Genomic DNA, 22515 nt, shown 5'->3' on the forward strand with positions numbered 1-22515 from the left:
CCATTCACCCATTTCTCCATTCATCATGACTTTGAGTTTTTGTTTGCCTTGAGTGTGCATCTCCATCCAGAGTGCCAGTCGGGGGGCTCAGGTGTCTCGGGACTTTTTCTTTTCCGTTTCTACAGAAAAGAGCCTCATGAATCTTTCAGACCGGGGCTGTCGCACACGATCACACGCTGTGCCAGGCATGTTAGCTGCTCTCTGCACACCTGGATGAATAATGGAGTAAACTGAAACAAAGTGGATAACAAATCGCATTGTGACCCCTTCAACCCTCGTATATACACATGCGTGCGCACAAGCAGTGGCTGTATCGACTCGCTCTGTTAAATTGATTCGAGGAGAGGGGGGTCACTCTTCTCTAACATGCACAGGAACTGTGTTTGTGTTGCAGATCCCTTGGCCCGCTTCTCCCACCAGAAGAGATGAATGCAAGTGGGCAGGAAAAGATCTCTCGGTAAGAGCTAAAACCATCCGTCTTGCAAGTGGGTGTCAGCGTTTTGTCCCTCCGCTCCCACAGATGTTTTGAAAATGTCTTTTGTTCTCTGAAGGAAGTGCAACTCTGCAGGTCTCAAAGTAAACCTCCCTTGTAGTTGCACTGGGACTCCATTTATATATATGACATTTTAGTCATACACAATATGATATTGTTCTTTATCTTTCAGCTTGTTTATTCCAATCTGTCACATGGACAACACACAGCCTACTGTAGCATCATCATTTGACCTTAATCACTTCACATCAAGCCTCAGGGATCTCCATTTAATAGAGCGAGGCCTGGGAAATTGCTGTGCTTTCTGCCAGACCTACTGGACCTATTAGAGGTTTAGGCTTCAAATTCAGACAGTTTAAGTAATAAAGTTAAACCTTTCCCTATAATAAAGAGCATTATTCTCATCATGCGCCCTACAGCGATATATTTGAGAACAAAAAACGCACACTTAATCATCTGGGATTCCCAAAGCTGTAGTGTATTTGTTTGTTTAGGCTAAGAATATTTTATTAAATTCGATGAGCTTCGAGGATCTGAAACCAAAAAGACATTTTATTGTGGCATTAAGATCGAGGGCTTTTTCAGACTCCTTACCTCATTCAACCCTCGCATGACAAGCCAAGCATCACATCTCCGCTGTTTGTGGCCGAGCCCGCTTTTAGAGCATCTTGTGTGGTGTGGTGGAACTCTATGTAAACACACTGAGAGTTGTCTCTGCTCCCTTCAAGCTGTGTTATGAATGCTATTTTCATTTTGGAGCCTAAGGCGATAGGCGAGAATGTAAAAAATCATGGCTGTTTGTGCCTCAGTAGGCTGCCTGGGCATTGGCCAAGCTCTCCTGCCCTTCTGTGTGGCTGATTTGAAGCGCCGTGAAGTCCTTTGTGTGTTTTCTGTAAACATTGTGGCGTGGATGAATAAGGCGCCCCGAGGGGTGGTCTTTCTGTTATAGAGTCGAAGGAGAGTGAGAATGAAAGGGAGATGGAGAGTGAGTCTGCTGATGTCCCCTGATGTACTGTAAGCAAACACTTACAGAGATAAAGCAGAAAGAGATAGATGAGTGTGAAAGGTGTGACCTCCAGAGAAAAAAGAAAAGCTGCAGCTATTGCATAGCCTGACAAATATGCACAAAGTCAATGCCAAACATGAAAAACCCTAAACAAATTCTTTACCAAGCAGTATAAGAGAAAAATATTTTAGAGCTGCAATGATTAATCAATTAGTTGTCAACAATTTAATTAATAATAATTAATAATTTTGATAATCGATTAATCGGTTTGAGTATTTTTAAAAGGAAAAAAAGTCAAAATTCTCTGATTCCAGCTTCTCAAATGTGAATATTTTCTGGTTTCTTTACTCCTCTATGACAGTAAACTGAATATCTTTGATTTGTGGACAAAACAAGACATTTGAGGACGTCATCTTGGACTTTAGGAAACACTGGTCGACATTTTTCACCATTTTCTGACATTTTATAGACCAAACAACTAATTGATGAATCAAGAAAATAATGAACAGATTAAATGACAATGAAAATAATTGTTAGTTTGCAGCCCTCAAATATTTTCTGTTTAGGTTCATATTTTGTGCTTCCTGCTGCACATTTAGTTCCATATCTTTGCGCTCACTTCTTCTCATCTGCGACAGAATCTAAAATCAAATCAAATACTAGACATTTTTTAAACAAGCCAACATTTGTTGATTGATTTCTTAGTAGGGCTGTCCTTGACCAAAGAAATTCTTAGTAGACTAAGTGTGTCGACTAATCAATTAGTTGATTTAATCAACAGATCTGTAAAAGTTTGAGTTTCTTCCCAAAGAATAATACAAAAGCACCACTTTAAATCTTGTGTTTACCAGAGATGTGCTCATAAGTTTCTCGGAAATAAGTCACTCAGTATGAAAAAAACATCATAAAAAATAACTAATTAACTAAATAAATCTTAGTCAACTAAGACCAAAACGACCGATTAGTCGACTAATCAACTAAGAGGGGGCGGCCTGAGATATCTGCAACTATTGATGATACTGTAAGGATTTTATTATTTATTACAAACCCACTAATGTAAGGTAAGACATGTTGGACACACCTGTATGGTCTGAATCATCTCATCTGCATCATCACGCAAAATATTCAGACAGGTATCACAGCGCAAAGAGATCATGCACAGTAGTGTGTTACTGCTTGTAACAATAATGTCAATTACTCCGATAACCCACGCAGGCCGTATAAATCCAAGCAAAGACAGCTTCTTAAATGACAACAAAAGCTTACATAAATAGAGGCGGCTGTCTGCTGATGACCTAGTAAAGCCAGATGAACTTAGGCATGCATAATTTGTGGCTTTTTTTTTTTCTTTTTGAATATGTGATGACACATTCAGTTTTATTTGAGGTCAGGTCTGCTCAGGCACGTGGCTGCCAGAGCACGAGGAAATATGCCACATGGCAACAGAGCGATTCACTCAACAAATACAGATGCCTGTTGTGATAATGTTCTTACAATAAATAATAAAACAAAGACAAAAGAGCGGAATCAAGAACATCACTTCTGCGTTCTCTACTGACAGAATGACAGTAAGCCATCGTCGGCCGGCTTTGATGTAGGATTATTATGGTTGACTCTTTTGTTATTCTGCCATCTAATTCCCTCATGTAAGGATTTCACAATTATTCCAAATGACATAGCTCATGTGCATACAATCTCTGAAGCCAGCAGTGAAGGATGTCACAGAGTTCAGATAGAAAGACTGTAGCTCCTATGTGTGTGTGGTACTGAGTCGTGGATAATAAAGCTTAGTTCGGTCACAATATTGTTTTCAGAATTATTACTCAGCACAGTTTGTATCGGCCGTTCTCTGAGGAATTACAGTAGATTACAGTAGGCTTTGCTCTCTGTTATCATTAGAGATTTCTCTATTTAAGTATCGGCTTTTCCTCTGTGACCTGTGCTCTTACTGAGGTCTGACCTGTTTATTTATCCAGCTGTTTCACCACTTTTTCACTGACACAAATGTCAATTGCTGTCACAACAAGCTTTCGGACAACCGTGGCACCAAAGACTTGACAAAGAATTGTGACTTTAGAAATGTTTTCTGTCAAAGATTGAATATTCATCCTGCTTAATCTGTTCTCTGTCCATCAGAGGGAGTGCTCAAACTTCATCAAGGTGCTGCAGCCGTTCAACCAGACCCATCTCTACGTGTGCGGGACCGGAGCCTTCCACCCTGTGTGTTCCTACCTGGAGGTGGGCAAGAAACCAGAGGTACAGACATATTACATTTTCTTTACTTGCTGTCAAACACAATGATGCATGTTTTCATATCATACTAAAGTTTTTTGAAGTAGGGTTGTATGAGATACTTATCCATAGTCAGTGTATTACCTACAGTAGATGACGGTTGGCACGCCCCCAGTTTGGAGAAGCAGACAGGAGTTACCGCACAGAACCAAAGCAATGTACTGCTGTGGACGGAGCCGACGGCAAAACGTATTTTAGCCACATTAAAGAAAGGCCCACCTAAAAAAATCGATATCAGTTTAAGTGTATGATATATTTAGAATGTTTTTGCGGTTTCCCTTGCCGTGAGACAGCTACACAGTCTATGTTTCTGACCGGGAACTGAAACCGTTATCTACGATCTCGCCAAAGCAACCAGACTCCATCCAAAAAAACTGTAATTATACCTTGCAGAACACAGGAGTTGCTGGTCTAATGCTGCCTCAATCTGTTAGTTTGTTTGTGTTATTGTGTTACTTTGGTTAATTTGGATTCACTCAAGTCACACAATAGCACAAACAAACTAACCGGTTGAGGCAGCAGTAGACCAGCAACTCCTGTGTTCTGCCAAGTAAAATTACAGGTTTTTCCAATGGAGTCTATTGGCTTCGGCGGGAGCATAAATGGATACAACGGCTTCAGTTTCCTGTCGGAAAGGGCTGACTCACGGCAAGGTAAAGCGGTGAAAATATTCTAAATATAGCGTACACTTAAACTGATATTGATTCTTTCAGGTGGCTTAAATACGTTTTGCTGCCGGCCCCGTTCACAGCAGCACTTTGCAAACACTACAACCCTACTTCAAAACACTCAAACTATCACTTTAAGTATTTAAAGTTTTGCAGGACCATGTGTAGTCGAGTGTGAGTGCATTCTCTGATGATTTGCTAAGTACATAAAAATGGTTTCATTCAGCAAAATGAGGTGGAAAATTACACACAGGGTTTCATAGTCTGCAGGATTTCCAATTCATCACTCTAATATGGAACCGCTGTATATATGTGTGTGTATGTGTGTGCTCATTTCAGTATGAGCGAAGAAAATTGCTCTCTTCTCCTCCAAATGTCACTGAGTCAGACTTATTTAATGTGCGTTTCCTATTCATTAGATGGCCAGTTACAGATAATTAGAGGCAGGAAATATCTCTGAGGAAAGCCATCTACTGTACATAGATCATAACCTAGAAATGTACATGTAATTCATCTGATGAGTGTCGAGGTCACCAAGCCATAGAGAGTTATTGTTTTCATTCTCTATCCGTTCCTGTTGGAGTATATGATGGTGGGGACCTGATTTTAAACGGCACCAGTCTCACACATTTCCTCATATTTATCTGCTTCATAAACAAACTGTTTCAAGCAAAAACATGCATATTATGGTACAAATTTAAAACCAGAATATCTGCACTTTTGCATTTTTCTCTGATTTGCTGTAAAATGTAAGGCAACTGTTTGGACTAAAATTTTATAAACAATTGTGTAGGTCGTAATAATATTCATTTGAGCTGCAACGAGTATTTTTTCAAGAAAAAAATTGTCAAAATTCTCTGATTCCAGCTTCTTAAATGTGAATATTTTCTGGTTTCTTTACTCCTCTATGACAGTAAACTGAATATCTTTGAGTTGTTGTCAAAACAAGACATTTGAAGACGTCATTTGGGAATTTTTGGGAAACACTGATCGACATTTTTTACAATTTTCTGACATTTTATAGCTCAAACAAGTAATCAATTAATCAAGAAAATAATCACTAGTGAAAATAATCCTTATTTGCAGCCCTAATGCTCATTTTCATAAAATACTAGTGTTTTCCCAACCTGGATGTCACAGCAGAGAGAATTCCACTCATACTGAGGCTACTGTTTTTGTGTAATTTGCCTTCTTAATGCCTGAAATGAATGTGAACCCCTGTATTTGATCGTTCACCACAACTCCTGTAACTTTTTTCACATCCAGGACAGCGTTTTCAGACTGGACCCTCTCGTAGAAAATGGCCGTGGGAAGAGTCCCTACGATCCCAAGTTGCTCACTGCCTCCATGCTAATTGGTGAGTTTAAGACCGGATACGCTGCGCTGTTCTTCTGTGTGTTAGAGCAAGGTCATATAAAATCGTGGGAGTCCTGAAAACACCCTCTGCCTCACTCTTTCATTTCAGAAGATATAGAGGGTGTAAAGTAAATAAATAGCCGAACGGGGCATTCCTGTCATTCATTACGAGGGGATCTGCTCTGTAGTTTGTATTTACACACTGGGAACCCATCATTGGCAGCGCTGCAAACTCTATTTCAATCTCAATATGCCTCCTTTAAGTGCTGGGCGTGCATGGCAGATGAGGCTTTATTGAGTTTTCTTTTCACTGAAACCCCATTTTTTGGCAAATAAAGCAAGACTATGTGAGCATGTCTTTCCTTTCTACCCCCCAATTATTGCCAGTCACATTGTGTTATATCACACCGTTTAACCTAGCAGATGGCCATTTTCCAGCCCATCACCCCTCATCTCCTCTCCCCTTTCTCTCTCCCCTCTCACCAGCATTATTATGTACTCCCCCTGTCTTACACCTCTGTCCTGCCCCTCCTCATGTGTCGCCCTTCCCGTCTCAGCCCTGCCTACTGTGTTAATGTCAATTTCACACTCCTGATGTTCATCACGTCCATCACTGTCTGGTGTTCTCACAGGACGCCATGTCTACCTGTACTGCTAAGCCCCCGAACAATTCCTCAGACTTTCACACCTGCATCACCGGGGAGACTAACACGCTGTATTTCCTCTCACTCTCAGATGGAGAACTGTATGCTGGGACATCAGCTGACTTCATGGGGCGGGACTTTGCTATCTTTCGCACTCTCGGAAGGCATCACCCAATCAGGACGGAGCAACATGACTCCCGGTGGCTAAACGGTGAGAGAGAAGAGGAAAATCACTTTGATTGTATTCATGAATAGTTTCAAATATGCAATACTTTTTGGGTCCTTGATTTTGCAAGCAACTCTTAGTTGGTTTATGTCCTACTGTATCTATCAAATGTATTATCCTGGAGATTTTCAATGGCGGTTGGTGATGTTAAGTCTGATGCTACTACTCTGACTATTGGTTTTTCTATCTATAAACTACCGGCAGACCTTTAAATTTGTCGTTTTAATATAGCCATCCACTTTTATGGGAATGACACTCAGCTGTAGGGCTGCAAATAACGATTATTTTCATTGTTGACTAATCTGTTGATAATTTTCTTGATTAATCGATTAGTTGTTTGGTCTATAAAATGTCAGAGAATGGTGAAAAATGTTTCCCAGTGTCCAAGATGACGTCCTCAAATGTCTTGTTTTGTCCACAACTCAAAGATTTTCAGTTTACTGTCATAGAGGAGTAAAGAAACCAGAAAATATTCACATTTAAGTAGCTGGAATCAGAGAATTTTGACTTTTTTTTTCTTAGAAAGTGACTCAAACCGATTAATTGATTATCAAAATAGCTGGCGATTAATTTAATAGTTGACAACTAATCGATTAATCATTGAAGCTCTACAAGTAACTAGTTTATGTCCTATTTATGAAATTTATTATCCTGAAAATGTTCATTGACAGTTGGTGATGTTAAGTCTGATGCCCCTGCTCCGATCCATGGATTGCCTACTTTGTTTTCTGTCTATATACTACTAGGCCTTTAAATAAGTCGTTTTTATATAGCTTTCCACTTTTATGCGTATGACACTCCGCTGTCACTTGTCTGTCAAACACGATGATCTCAGCAAACTAACCTAAAGGAACGCCTGGACTCTATGGACTACGAGAGACATTATACTGATACTTTCTCTATTTAAATATAAAACAGACGTCCTTCAGGAGAAAAACGACCCTGCAGCAGTCTCTGGGATTTATTTGTTTGTTTTTCTGATCATATCAACAAACACTGTATTCTGTATTTTGAAACGACTGAGAAATGAATCCACGCTTTTGTGTCTTCACAGCTATGTTTTTGCAATTCATTAAACTCCTGCTTCAGCCGAGGAGCTTTCTGCATGGCTCAAATTATTGCAGCCTGTTTTCTAACAAAGACAAAGCACGATGAGCATATTGCTCAAGTGTTGGCTTCTCTCCACTGGCTGCCGGTGGAGTTTAGTATTCAATATAAAACTTAAGTTATTACTTATCAGGCTCTAAACAGTGAAGCCTTCGAGTACCTCTCTTAAAATGAAGGCATAACGATCATTTGCTGTCATCATTGCTCTTGTGTTTACAATCTTGCCTGTCTGATGTTTAATGCTAAATGCTTTCATTGTGAAGCACTTTGTAACGATTTTTTGAAAAGTGCTAAATAACCAAAGACCTTGAGATACAACGTAATCCTTTAATTGATACTTAAAGTGATTTCCTTTATCTCAAATGTGTGTGTGTCGCTGTGTGTTGCAGATCCCAGGTTTGTGGGCGTTCATCTGATTCCAGAGAGCGACAACCCAGAAGACGACAAAATCTACCTGCTCTTCAAAGAGAACGCCATGGACGGAGAGCACGCTGGGAAGGCCACACATGCTCGCATCGGACAGCTCTGCAAAGTACGCGCACACACACACATTAACACACACGCCACATGTCCATTCAAACACGCACAAAGGAACAGACGCACACAAAAAGGAGAGACACACACACCGACATTATGTGAAATGGCTTCTGTATCTGGAAAAACACTTGACGGGTGTCTGAGTGGCTTTCATAATGGCAGGTTTCAGGGGCTGTTATCTGTGATTATTTTTAGCCTGGAGAAGAGTGGGCTTTGTTGTGTGAGGGTACAATCAGCCCCCGAAGACAGAAACCTGAGAGAAATGTTAAATGTCACCAGAACCTGAGAGGCAAAGACGCTGTCAATGGCACCACTGTTATCCTAATGCCAGGCTTTGGCACTGATTGGCTCTGCTACACCCTCTAGCTCCAGGGGATGGTTATGTTAAATCACTGGCCTCGTATCAGCTTTCACGTTCCAAATCCCATTCTTATTCATTAAGCAGGAATCCGCCTGGCTGACTGCAGATCAGCGAGTAATGTCCAGCCTCAGCCTCCTATTTAGCTGCATATCGTGCCTCTGTCATAATCTCTGATTACCCAGTATGCCAGGAATCTGCTATGCTCAACCAAAGACAAGCCATCCATTATGCAAGATGTGGTATTAATTTGGGCCTATGCATATTTGGACACATTCTAATTTACTGTCGTAAATCAACACCAAATGGGCTACGTTTTTATGAGCCAGCACTTTGTGCCTCTGTGTTCGTGTGCTATGCTGTGGAAAACAAACACTATACTGTGAGGCACACAGACACATATTATCAGGGTGTGAAGTGGAACATACAGTACGTTAGAGACAATCTTCTTTCTTCACAACATCTATAAAAAACATTATTCATCATTGGAAATGCATTTTGAAATGGATGTTTGGTTGGCCTGTTAAGTAATTAAGAGAAATCACTGTTACAATCAATGAAAAGCTTATGTTTCATGTAGTTTGCTTAATCTGTTTTAAATAAACCGGAGTATGATTTATACGAGCTATCAAATCTATTTAGAATCAGTCAATGTGAAGCAGAGTTGTAGTCAAGTCCACGTAAACCAAGACCAAGTTATGACCAAGACCAGAGTGTATCGAGACCGAGACGAGACCAAGACTTTGAGGGGTTGAGACCAAGTCAAGACCAAGACCAGACTAGTGCGAGTCCCACACCGCACGACACACTTAACGATACAATGTGGAACATACGAACCACTGAGGCACTCCTCAAATTGATCTGAAACATCCACATTCCCATAAAAACACCCACAGAGAACAAATGAAGGTTCCTCTTCATTCACCTCTTCTAACAATATACATCTAACTTTTTAGTTTATTCGCGCAGTTGTGTTCTTTACCGGTCTTGAAATAAAATCCTCTTTGTCTGAAGCCGAGACAAGGCCGAGTAAAAATGCGGTCGATTCCAAGACGAGATCTTCAAAAAGTGGTCTTGAGACCGGTTTCGAGTACTTCAATACTGAAGACTATTAAAGACAGTTCCTTCAGTTTCAGAAGTTTCTTTTGTAAATCCATCGTCAGATGACCAACAAATGCAATCATTTATCATAGAAACTTGTATCATAGAGTTACAAAGGCCAGCATCACGTGGACTATTCCACCCCCCCTCTTAGAGTAAGAGTGGTTGGGCCAAAACAGGTGTTGCTGCTTTTATTTGACAGTTGTGTGTATCAATTGAACTAAACCACAAACACACTCACACCCATATCAAGCCACCATATCAAGCCAAACTCTGCAATAAAGTGTTTCGAACTGGAACTGCTGGACTATTTGTGATTTGACCAGTCACTTCAGTGGTGGGTGATGATTTCCCGGAGCCCAAGTTATTAAGAGATGCCACAGTCAGCCCTCCTCTTTCTCTTTCATCTCAAACTTTGAAGGTCTTTCTCATATTTTTCCCATATCTGTTTTGTAATATGAATGACAAAATTGTGTCCATAGTATGCTCTGAAAGGCGTACAGTAAGAGGAGAAAATGACAGCATGGGTTGCATAGGGTAGGCTGTTCTCATGCTCTGTATCCAGCCAGCAAGGGAGCGCCACACCTCATTCAACCAGAGGGTAATGAGCCGTATACTCTCAGCTCAGCAGTATGAAATTAGGCAATGCGAAGTCCTCCATCATCAACATTATAGCCAATGATTTTTTTTCCATTTTACAGACATAAAGCTGCATATAAATACAAAAACTATGATATATTGGTATATGCTAAAAGGGGGGGGGAAAGTAACTGTGGAAAATAAAACAGAAATTGTCTCAATGTTTCTTTAAGTTTCATATAAATTAGTTTCCCTGCTGATCTTCTACATGTGATCCCTCCAACAGAATGACCTGGGAGGTCACAGGAGTCTGGTGAATAAGTGGACCACCTTCCTGAAGGCTCGACTTATTTGCTCCGTGCCCGGCAGTAATGGAATAGACACACACTTTGATGAACTACGTGAGTGGTTGTTCCCGCAGCTTAAAAACGAGTTTCGCACATTATTACCTGAAGATAAATCTTTTCAGTGGAGAACATGTCTGTAATATACGGTGTCCTCTCTTTGGTTTTCAGAGGATGTTTTTCTCATGAGCACAAAGGATCCTAAGAGCCCAATCATCTATGCAGTATTCACCACTTCCAGGTACTGTGACTGACATGGAGATAGTTTGGGCCATAATCACTGATTGAATGACCCGTGTTTTCAACAAGAACCTGACCCTTCCTTACTTGACTCTTTCTTTCTGCCCATTAGCAACATCTTCAAAGGTTCAGCTGTGTGTATGTACAGCATGACGGACATCAGGAGAGTGTTCTTGGGTCCTTACGCTCACAGAGATGGACCCAACTATCAGTGGGTGCCCTTCCAGGGACGCGTCCCTTACCCGCGGCCCGGCACAGTGAGTGCAGTACACTCTTTATGGGGACGTCGGTGTGTTAATTCTCCTTTATGTCCTACAATGTTATTGTTATAACAATTAACTTATTTTCCTCAACAGTGCCCGAGCAAGACGTTTGGAGGGTTTGACACAACCAAGGACCTTCCTGATGAAGTCGTAACCTTTGCCAGAAGCCACCCGGCCATGTTCAACCCCGTCTACCCCATCAACAATCGACCAATCATTGTCAAAACAGACGTGGACTACCAGTTCACCCAGATAGTGGTGGACAAAGTAGAAGCAGAAGATGGCCAGTATGACGTCATGTTCATAGGCACAGGTACACACTTATATACATTTGCATACAAACTGTAAATTTGATATTTCATTCTATCCTTTGTTCTATTGCTTTACAGCCCTGTCTTTTAAGAATTACGTTCCCATACAACTAAACTGCATTCTTAATTACGTTTGGAGGGTCACAGATTACATTTGTCTTTGACATATCACAAATATGTCTGTAATGATAGTCCGCTGAAGGCTTCAGCGAGTGACGTAGTACAACGAGCGACGCATAGAGTAGGTGAGATAGTATATCGAGCGACCATTAATGAAAGTTGCGTTGAATAATAACATTATTGAAAGTTATGTGGTATAATAACGAGTATAACAAGCAATAAAGTCCGCTAAAGACGTGCGGGAAGAGAAGTGGACGGATGGGTCAAACAAACACAGGACTTTCCCCCAGGAGACCGCTGTTCGTGTCCCTTGTGAAACTAAAAGTCAATGTTCTTACGTAGTCACTTTAAGCCAAACCATGGGTTGTGCTCTACTGTACTATATATTATGTTATGTTATATTACTACCTCACCTTATACTATATCTCATATCCCATACTATATCATCATTTACCATATTATACTATATTATGTTAATATGTCACAGATTTGTTTGCATCATATTCTATATTCTATTTATATTAAATATCTACAGTATGTTAATGCAGACAAACTCAAGGTAGCATTACTTAATCATATCATCAGTCTGGTGTACGCTGTTAGACTTGCTGACTCTGCTGCTATTATATTATATCACACTGCTGTCACTTTACCCTGCAATTTCTGTCTCCATATGCTCTTGTATAGTCTTCTATTTTTAATTTTTTCTCTTCTTTTTTTATACAGGTATATATAAAATATATAATTTTTGTATACCTATTTATTAATCTATTTTACTATTACTACTATCTATTTATTCTCCCTCTATTTATTGCTACTGTTGCTGTCTTTGTGTTGCTGCAAAAAAAAATTTTTTTTTGCTCTTTTTATAGCAGCAGCACTTAATTTTTATCAAAAAAGGTTTATCTTTTCTTAAACTGAAAATGATTTAGAAGCATATACTGTAGAGTGGATATTAACTTGTGTGCTTCCTTTGTGTGCTAGACATGGGGACGATACTGAAAGTGGTGTCCATCCCCAGAGGCTCCTGGCACGACCTGGAGGAAGTCCTACTGGAAGAAATGACCGTCTTCAGAGTGGGTTATTCTCTCATCACTTAAAGGTTAAAGGATGACTGTAGAACCAGCCAGTGTTGTCTAATCAATTTATTCTGTTGTCATTTTTTAATTGTTACAGGAGCCGACAGCCATCACAGCGATGGAACTTTCAACAAAACAGGTATTGATTGTCGTTTTAATTGCATGTAAAATTAATCTATAGCAGAACAAAGCTCCATAGCGAAGAGGAGATATCGAGCTCATATCAAGATGACTCTGAAAAAGAATATTAGCTCAGTAAATGAGTTCAGTGACTGCTGGAGATAAGCCTCCTGGATTGCACTAGGGGAGAAACATATGATACATAATGAAAGAGTGACTACTGTTTTTCCTGTCTGAAAAACCTGTCTCATAGAGAGTGAGATCTTTTCCTCGTCGGTGGCACGCCTTGCTGCTTGGATGAAATACAAAACAAAGGCGCGCTTGTGTAAACACTTATCGCACAAAGATCTCAATTGTTGGCTTTTTGGCAACAGTTAGCCCGTCAACTTAAATTGCAGGGAGGGACAAAATGAGACAGCTAATTGACAGGTAGGAGGGTGCTGAGCTCCTTGTAGTAAAACGGTCTGTCCGCATTCCTGATTTTTGCTTCACTGACACACTGATCCAGACATAGGCATACTACTCAAAGCACACCGCCCACCCAGACTTAAAACCTAAATTGAAGCTCCTAAGACATAAAGTATCTGATATTTAATCTCTCTTTCGCCCTCACAGCAACAACTGTACCTGGGCTCAGACATCGGTGTGTCCCAGATGCCTTTGCATCGGTGTGAGGTTTATGGGAAGGCTTGTGCCGAGTGCTGCCTGGCAAGGGACCCTTACTGTGCATGGGACGGCACCGAGTGCTCCAGATACTTTCCCATGGCCAAGAGGTACTGAATACACACTTCCACATTCATGTCATGTCACCACCCTCCCATTGTATTTTACAAGCTGCCTGACACCTTGTACACAGCGCTCCAAAACATAGAGCAGGTATTTTTGAAGTCTGCCTCAAATGCAATATGATACTTCCAACCAACAGCAGATACTTTGACACATCTGGCTAGTTATACACATTGAATTTAATTAGGGTTGTCAGAGTTCTGTAACGCAATAGTCACACAACTTGCAATTTAGCCAAGCCGCTATTCGATCTTTCGGAGATTGTAGCAGGCTCAGTTTTAAAGCTAGAGTGAAGATACTGGTATCATATGAAACTAGAAAACCTCCAGAATCCATTGGTACCAACCATGACAACATATCGTGTCATACTAGCTTATCGGGTAGGAGGCTGAATAATGTTCCAAATTTAGGCTAAATTTTGGCAAGGAAAAACTGGCATGGCCATTGTTAAAGGGGTCCCCTTAACCTCTGACCTCAAGATATGTGAATGAAAATGGGTTCTATGGGTACCCATGAGACTCCCCTTTACAGACACGCCCACTATTACGCCCACATTAATGATAATCACATGCAGTTTGGGGCAAGTCATAGTGAAGTCAGCTCACTGACCCACTGACAGCTGTTGTTGCCTGTTGGGCTTGAGTTTGCCATGTTATGATTTGAGTATATTTTTTTATGCTAAATGCAGTACCTGTGAGGGTTTCTGGACAATATTTGTCATTGTTTTGGGTTGTTAATTGATTTCCAATAATAAATATATACATACATTTGCATAAAGCAAGCATATTTTCCCACTCCCATGTTGATAAGAGTATTAAATACTTGACAAATCTCCCTTTAAAGCAGCAGTAGGCGAGATTGGAGAAAATATTATTAAAAAAACGGTCACTATATCCTGACAGTAGTGCATGAGACAGGTAATTTGGAAAAAAATCATGTGCTTCTGTGTCCTCCGGTGCTCCTAATGGGATCTGCAAGATTTCACAGACCGGAGGAAAACAACCAATCAGAGCCGAGCTGGAGCCTGCTGTCTCTGAACAGCTGTCAATCACTCGCGAACTCCGATCAAACGGTCAAACTAGGCAGCGCTGATCAAATATTAATCAATATTCTGTTACTGTAATGCCTATTTCTCACCTCAAATGTTTTCAGAAACATCTTGTAGTGTACTGTTTAGCTGTAAAATGAGAAAGTTTGTGACCCAGCAGCCATGTTGAGATCAGTAAAGGAAATACCAAGCAACGCCCACCAGCCAGAGCACAGCCAATAGGACCACTCTCTATGAAATGACCTGTGATTGGCCAAAGTCTCCCGTCACAGGCTCGATTTTCTAAAGCCTGAAAACAGAGCCATGAGGAGGTGCAGAAGTCTAGTTTTCTCTCTTGAACACTTGAATTAGAATATGCCGAAAGGTTATTATGGAATTTTTTCCCAATGATGCCAAAGAAATTCTGCCTACTGAAGCCTTAAGGTACATTTTGAACAGATAAAAGAATCGCAATTAAGTATGAACATTCATGCGATTAATCACAATAAAATATTTTAATCAATTGACAGCCCTAAACTTAATGCATGCTTTGGATAAATCACTAAATTCTCGAACTAAAACAGAAAAGAACAACATCAACAGAAAGGTGTGTTTTTGCACGAGAGCAACCTGCTTTAGATTTAAACATGTTCAAATGTGCAACACATGTTTGAATCATGCTTGTTTAAGAATTACTTTTGTTTAACATATTGACTATACATTACAGAGGTAAAACCAGTTTATATAGAAGGCTTTTCACTTGGTGATTGAGGACATATGCAGTCACACCGCGTTTCAAAGCTGGAGCTCGGGCACACTTATAGTGCAGGCTTTGTATATTTGCCAAAACCCCCTAAAGGTAGAGGGGTCGTGTTTCTACCAGAGAGCCAGAAATATAACCTGCCTCATGTGTTTACTGTAAATGAGACCCAATGTCAGTGATGTCTGGAGGCTGTCTGGGTGAACCAGGGGTGAGGGAGGTGTTAGAGGTTCGGTGGTTGTAGTAGTGGACCGATCTGTTCGTGTTCATGTGTGTGTGTACTTGTGTGTGCAGCCTCCCACTCATAGCTCCATGGGGCTTATTGATTTGAATGCTAGCTGCACAGCATCCTGTTCTCGCTGTTAGTTGGACTCCAGAGTCCTACGTTCAAACAGAAGACAGCCAGAGAAAACTCTTACCTCCAATTACCAACACACCAACGCTGGACTAGAACAGTTGGAGCCAGAGGGGGAGAAGTTACCAGTTTTCTTTGGTGTCTCCATAGTTTCTTATCCTTCGGGTTGTGTTGCACACTTTACTTGAAACTCCATCTCTTTTGCGTCTGCGACCCAGAGAGATGTCAGGCTGAAATGATTAATGAAGTTTGAATTCCTCCGTCATACACACCCTATAATTAAAGCTCCTCTTTGCCTGCTGTTAGTTTATTTATTTGTGTTGGCCTCCGCTATCGCTGTACATCGAAACCACATTCACACACCTACACACACAAACTGTACACACATATCCTCACACATACAAAGAAGCCAGTGTGTCTGCTGACTCATGAAGGTGTTTATATTTATGTTTCTGCAGGAGAACAAGGAGGCAAGACATCAGGAATGGAGACCCACTCACACAATGCTCAGATCTGCAACACCATGGTGCGTAAATGAAAAGGATTAGGCCCTTTACAAACTATTGTATAATCAAGGCAATGTGTTTTAGTACAGACATTATTAATAACACGTATGCTTGTTTGAATTTCCAAATGATATATTGAGAAGAGCTTTTTGTTTTAAGGATTTATTTCTTCTTTGAACATAAAAAAAATTACCGCTGCTGGCCTTTCCTGAAGCGGTCCAAACAGAAGAGAAGCCAGTTGAATGTGTGTGTTTTATGTGTCTCTGGTGGTGTGAAGATTAGAGTCGGTCCATGTGAAGCTTCTAATTAACATGGTCAGGATTCCTCCGAGCCTCCTCCCTGCCGCCAAGCCCTCCTCTCTGCTGGCCTGTTAGCGGTCTCAGTCCAAAAGCAGGACTCATACTGGAGTCTAATACGCTGTGATTATACGTTTCTTTCATTTAACTGAAAAGAACAAAAGAGAAAAAAAAGAAGTGTTATCGAAAGCTGCTGATTTGAGGAGTTCAGACACGAAAATATGGTTACATGTTGCTCCCTTCTCAGTAGGCAGCAAAACTTTTGATTATACATTTTAACCAGACACAGCACGCTATAAAGAAAATGAGAAAAAGAAACAAAAGTGGGAATGACAATATATTGTAGCAGGCTTCACTGGAGTCTGAATTGTTAAATGTACAACAGGATTTAGGAGATGAATCAGAAGAACACTGGCCTGACAGTGACTGAGTAGCGTTGCACCCACTTGACTGTATAAAACCCATTTCCTCCAACGACTGCCTCTGTGGTGGGAGCTGCCTATTCCTCACATGATTGAGTGTGATAAGAAAAGAGACAGGACAATGTGACAAAATAATGTACAATGCAGTCATTAAAAAAAAAAAAACTAAAACCAGACCCCCTATCTTTGTTTATCTGTTAGTCAGAGAAAAGCAGAAAAGCAGAGATAGTTTTATACAGAAAATCAAAAAAACTGGCTTCACAAACTGGAAAAATCATTTACTTTAACAAACTGGAACAACCACAACAAATAAAAAACTGTGAAAACTACTATTCCTTCTCCACAACATTAAGAGCCTGGTTCTCTAGAAATCAAACTTGTGAACATTAGAACAGTGAGATGTTATTTATTGTCTTATTTGTCATTATTATATTTAGTGTAAGAGCTGCTCCTGCTTCGTGTGTCGCAGTTCAGTGTACATATTCACCAGTCCTAACATTGTTGTTGTATTAGTTGTTGTTTGTTCTGTCATGATGTCTGCTGATTGTTGTCACGTCTGTGTTTTAACTAAATGTTATCAATATGCACTGTCCCTGTCAAATAAAGTAATAAATTTAAACTAAACTTTGGTGACAAATATATTCTGTTTTTTCATCTAGATGAACTGAGTGGGCAGACGACTCTCCTGGATAAAACTGTGTATGGTGTGGAGAACAGCAGCACTTTCCTTGAGTGCAGTCCCAAGTCGCAGAGAGCCCTGACATACTGGCAGTATCAGCGCTCCGCTGACGACCGCAAGCAAGAGGTTGGAACTACCTCAGCACATACTTAATCTGTTTTGTTGAAATAGACACAGATACAGTTTCTCTGCAGATAAAGCAGAGCAGATAAATAATGATAGATGGCACTTCATAATGAATATTATTTTAGATAATACAGTATCATATTTTATTAATATTTAATTGCCAGAGTTGATTCAAGTGAAATTAATTTTGTGAAATAAAAAAAAGCCGTGAGGCATAGCTAATTAGATATTTGAGAAATGTTGTATCTTTATCTCAGTGTCCTTCGCTCTGTCTCTATCGCTGTAGATCCAATCAGAAGAGCGTTTCATCCGCACAGACCAGGGCCTACTGATCCGCACACTCAACAAGAAGGATTCTGGGATCTATCTGTGCCAGGCGGTGGAGCACGGCTTCATGCAGACGCTTCTGAAGGTGACCCTAGAGGTCATTGACACCGAGCGCCTGGAGGATCTGCTTCATCGCGACGAAGCGGCGAGCGTCCCCAGCGTCCCCGCTCAGGATCCCTCCCCACCTCAAGAAAGTCCCAATCAGAAGCTGTGGTACAGAGACTTCCTGTCTTTGGTCAATCACCCGACTCTGAACAGCGTGGACGAGTTCTGCGAGCAGGTGTGGAAGAGGGAGAGAAAGCACAGGAGGCAGAAAGCTCACCTGGTGCAGCAAGTACAAATGCACCAGCAGCACCAGCAGAAGGTGGCGAACCCTCGCACACACGTGCACGCTCAAGGGCTGGCAGCCAAGTGGAAACACCTGCAAGACAGGCAGAAGGGACGCAACCGCAGGACCCATGAACTGGAGAGGGCCCCCCGCAGCGTCTGACCTATAACCCTTTGACTTTTAACGCCTGAACCACACCCTCATTCTGTAACCTTGATTAACCTTCCCACTGTTCTCCTTCATACTGAGATACAGACATCTTCCACAAAGACTGGATTGAAAAGTCAAACTGGAAAAAGGTATCCTGATCTGCCAGCTGGTGCGTTCTGTGCGTGGGCAGCCATGTTTACAGTACGACAGCACAGAGGACTGCAGGAAACGGGATGTTGTATCACGCAGGACCATATTGTCTCAGCTGGCCTCTGTGGCCTGAACACTGCAGAGGGACAGTGTCAACCAGCACAAGAACTGGATACACACACGCACACACACACACACACACACCCTACAGACGTGACTGACTCCACATTGAGATGTCAATGGCATTGTCTCATGGCATGCTAGTTAGCTGTCTTTATCAGTGTGAAACTAAAAATACCTGATCATTTCTTTTTTTACTTCACAAATATGAAAGAAGGAGGGTGTGATTGTATTAAAAAAACAGTCTGGAGAGTAAATGGACTTACAAGCACAAAATAAGTGAAGCTCATGGAAAGCACAAACGGGATAACTTTTGGTATTATAGATGGTTAAATTGGTCAACGCAAGGAAGAAAAATGCCCAAGCACTGCAAGAAACTGGGAGCACCATTTGTCAACAGATACAACTATGTAGCTAAGATGTGTAAATACTGTATTCTACGACGTCTCCTCGTACTAAAGGGAATGGCTTGCAGTCGTCTTGTTGCTTTCTGTTGTTTCCCCAGATAGAGTTTTATTTAAGGAAAAAGTCTTTGGAAAGCAGTTGTAAACAGGGAGATTTTGTACTAGTCTGTGTGTCTATGCCCTAGATAAGCTTCCCAAAACAAAGTCAGGTTTTATTATTCTGTTTTGATCTTTTTTTTTTTCTTTTTTGAATCATCAGATTTTCTTCCAGTGTCAGCAGTCGTCACTTTATAGGGACGTCGGCCAACTGCATCATCTCAGTGCATGAAATGTCATACTGAGTTCTTCCACGTTCATTTGATTTGTACACACTTTGTTTCCACTATATGTGTATTTATTGATATACAATTATGTACATTGTGAAAATAATTTTCGATGTGCAGGCTTTTTTTTTTTTCCTCCTCTCATTTGGTTTGATTAATCTGATTTACAGGACCAATCTCTTAAAATAACTGTATTATCACAAATACTGTAGTAAAACTGGAAGTTATTTATCAATATTGGTCAATATTACATGCATTGCATATCAAATGCACTGAGCAATAACCCAGTATCCATACTGTATTTTTCTCTTCCACATTCATTGCCTCATATTCTTCACAGGCAGCGCAGTGTGTCAACTTCATTTCACTGCACGTGACATAAACAACCTTTTCTGATTATAACAATCCTTTATTATACGATGCACACACAGAAACCTGGAATGTAGCTGTGAACATTATGTAAATATAAATACTATGGTCTATGTTTGACACTGTGTACTAGTGCATGTGAATACTATTGTAGTGTTCCTGTTTTTGCTATAGCGATGATATACTAGTCTGGTGTTGTCACCGTTATTCTGTTGTTTGCTTACGCAGTACACGATATTAACTATTTCAAAGATGTACATACTATTTCTGTTAGGACTCTTAACTGTATGATTGATCATTCCTGAGGTAGGTATTCATAAAAAAAAATATATAAAAAACAAGATCTCACTGTGGATTTAAACATCCACAGACCCGCTAACAACAACGAACAACAACAGTGTCAGTTGAGCATTGCAACACTTCAGTATGTCAGATGTCTAGTGAGTGTTTGCAAACCTCATCTGCTTTTTGGGAAGCCGTGACGGAGGAAGATGAGAAACAGCTGGAGCCGCCCCTCGAGAAAGCGATTTTAAGGCTAACAAGACAAGTTCAACACCAGAGTTGTGGAACTCTCAGTAGAGATGTGCATATGATAATATCATCATTATAAAGAGAAGATATAGGATGCCTCACTGCATCTGTCTCGGACATATATTCGGTGAAAGTGAGGAAATGAAGTGCTGCTGCTGCTTTTTTGGCATGATGATGATGATGATGATGGTGGTGATGTATTCTACTGATCTAATAAATGTCTCTTCATGAAGTGCTGGTTTCATTAAATCTATTTTTAATGTGCTCTGTCCTGCTGCTATCATAGTATGTGGTTAGAGAAAAGACAAGTTTCCTGTAGCGTAGATGATCCGATTAGATGTTGGACTACCTTGCTGCATACATTACCATATTAATGGGAAAGAAAAATTCATATTTGAAATTCATATTTAATGTTGTACCTGTCTGTTATGTCCAGATAAGTAAAGTATACTGACATCGAAGAATGGGCTAATTAATGATTTCATTATTGGAAGTAATTAACATATGATAATATATGACAAAATCAGGCAATTCAAAGTGCTTTACATAAAACATCAGATGCATTGAGACAAAGTGCAAAAGAAACATTATAAAATAAATTAAAAACTAGGGCAGTCAAAGTTAATGCGATAATAACGTGTTAACGCTAATTTGTTTTAATGCCACTAATTTCTTTAAAAGCATTAATGCAACATGCGATTTTTAGATTGCAGTGGGCTCAGTTTTAAAGCTGAAAGAGTAAAGATACTGGCATCAGATGAAACTAGGAAACCTACGGTATCCATTGGTACCAACCATGTCATACCGGCTTGTCATGAAGGAGGTTAAATAACGCTCCAAACTTACACTAAATTTTGGCGAGGAAAAACTAACATGGCCATTTTCAAAGGGGTCCCTTGACCTCTGACCTCAAGATATGTGGATGAAAATGGGTTCTATGGGTACCCACGAGTCTCCTCTTTACAGATATGCCCACTTTATGATGATCACATTCAGTTTGGGGCAAGTCATAGTCAAGTCAGCACACTGACACACTGACGGCTGTTGTTGCGCGTTGGGCTTGAGTTTGCCATGTTATGATTTCAGCATATTTTTCAATGCTAAATGCAGTACCTGTGAGGGTTTCTGTACAATATTTGTCATTGTTTTGTGCTGTTTATTGATTTCCAACAATACATACTGTGTATACATACATTTGCATAAGTCAAGCATATTTGTCCACTCCCATGTTGATAAGAGTATTAAATAATTGACAAATCTCCCTTTAAGGTACATTTTGAACAGATAAAAAATGTGCGATTAATTGCGATTAACTATGGACAATCATACACACACATCATAAATATTTTTATCGATTGACAGCCCTATTAAATACAATTAAAAACAGTCCAAGAGAATAGAAAATAAAAAAACAAGCTAAAATAGAATAAAACAGGTGAAAAATATAAGAATATAAAAGTTACAGTGCCGTGTAAGAAAACTATTTGATATTAAGGAGAAATATCAGTCAGCTCAAGGGATTATTATTTTATAACGTGTATTGAAAAGCGAAGCTGTGTACTACGGTGTTCCTCAGGCAGTAGAGGAATTACTGTAAGTTATTATTAAGACCTTGATGTGTGATGCGGTGTGAATAATACATGAGGTCCCCTACAGTCTCTCACTGGAACCCAGCTGTTGTATTTGCATAACGACAGGAGTTGGTGGTTAAAGATACAGTATGAGTTTGGCTTTCAGAGTCTGCAATTGAAGCAGGACCTATTAAATAAAAAATAGAAAACCAACATTTTGCAATCAAATATCAGCTCTCAGGGGCTTGACAGAACTTCATTTCAATAGATCCTGCAACAACATATGAACTGTGTTTTACTACTGCCCTCTGGTGGTTATATAAAAAATCACACACATATATATATATATATATATATATATATATATAGAGAGAGAGAGAGAGAGCGAGAGAGAGAGAGAGAGAGAGAGAGAGAGAGAGAGAGAGAGAGAGAGAGAGAGAG

General features: G+C 40.2%; 1 protein-coding gene across 3 annotated transcripts in view; it reads left to right on the forward strand.

Annotated features, from left to right (window-relative positions):
* The window catches only part of sema3ab (sema domain, immunoglobulin domain (Ig), short basic domain, secreted, (semaphorin) 3Ab), a 76619-nt gene extending 55884 nt beyond the window's left edge, over window positions 1-20735 (forward strand). For all 3 annotated transcript variants that reach the window (XM_074633185.1, XM_074633183.1, XM_074633182.1), the window contains 15 exons: window positions 395-457; window positions 3636-3755; window positions 5726-5816; window positions 6551-6670; window positions 8182-8324; window positions 10654-10768; window positions 10883-10952; window positions 11064-11208; window positions 11308-11527; window positions 12630-12721; window positions 12822-12863; window positions 13460-13617; window positions 16231-16298; window positions 17656-17801; window positions 18088-20735. In XM_074633185.1, the coding sequence (XP_074489286.1) occupies window positions 395-457; window positions 3636-3755; window positions 5726-5816; window positions 6551-6670; window positions 8182-8324; window positions 10654-10768; window positions 10883-10952; window positions 11064-11208; window positions 11308-11527; window positions 12630-12721; window positions 12822-12863; window positions 13460-13617; window positions 16231-16298; window positions 17656-17801; window positions 18088-18618 (2124 nt within the window). In that variant the 3' untranslated portion in view covers window positions 18619-20735. The remainder of the gene's footprint in view (window positions 1-394; window positions 458-3635; window positions 3756-5725; window positions 5817-6550; window positions 6671-8181; window positions 8325-10653; window positions 10769-10882; window positions 10953-11063; window positions 11209-11307; window positions 11528-12629; window positions 12722-12821; window positions 12864-13459; window positions 13618-16230; window positions 16299-17655; window positions 17802-18087) is intronic.
* The last annotated feature ends 1780 nt before the right edge of the window (window positions 20736-22515 follow it).

The sequence above is a fragment of the Sebastes fasciatus genome, chromosome 4 (genome assembly GCF_043250625.1).
Source record: "Sebastes fasciatus isolate fSebFas1 chromosome 4, fSebFas1.pri, whole genome shotgun sequence".
NCBI lineage: Eukaryota > Metazoa > Chordata > Actinopteri > Perciformes > Sebastidae > Sebastes > Sebastes fasciatus.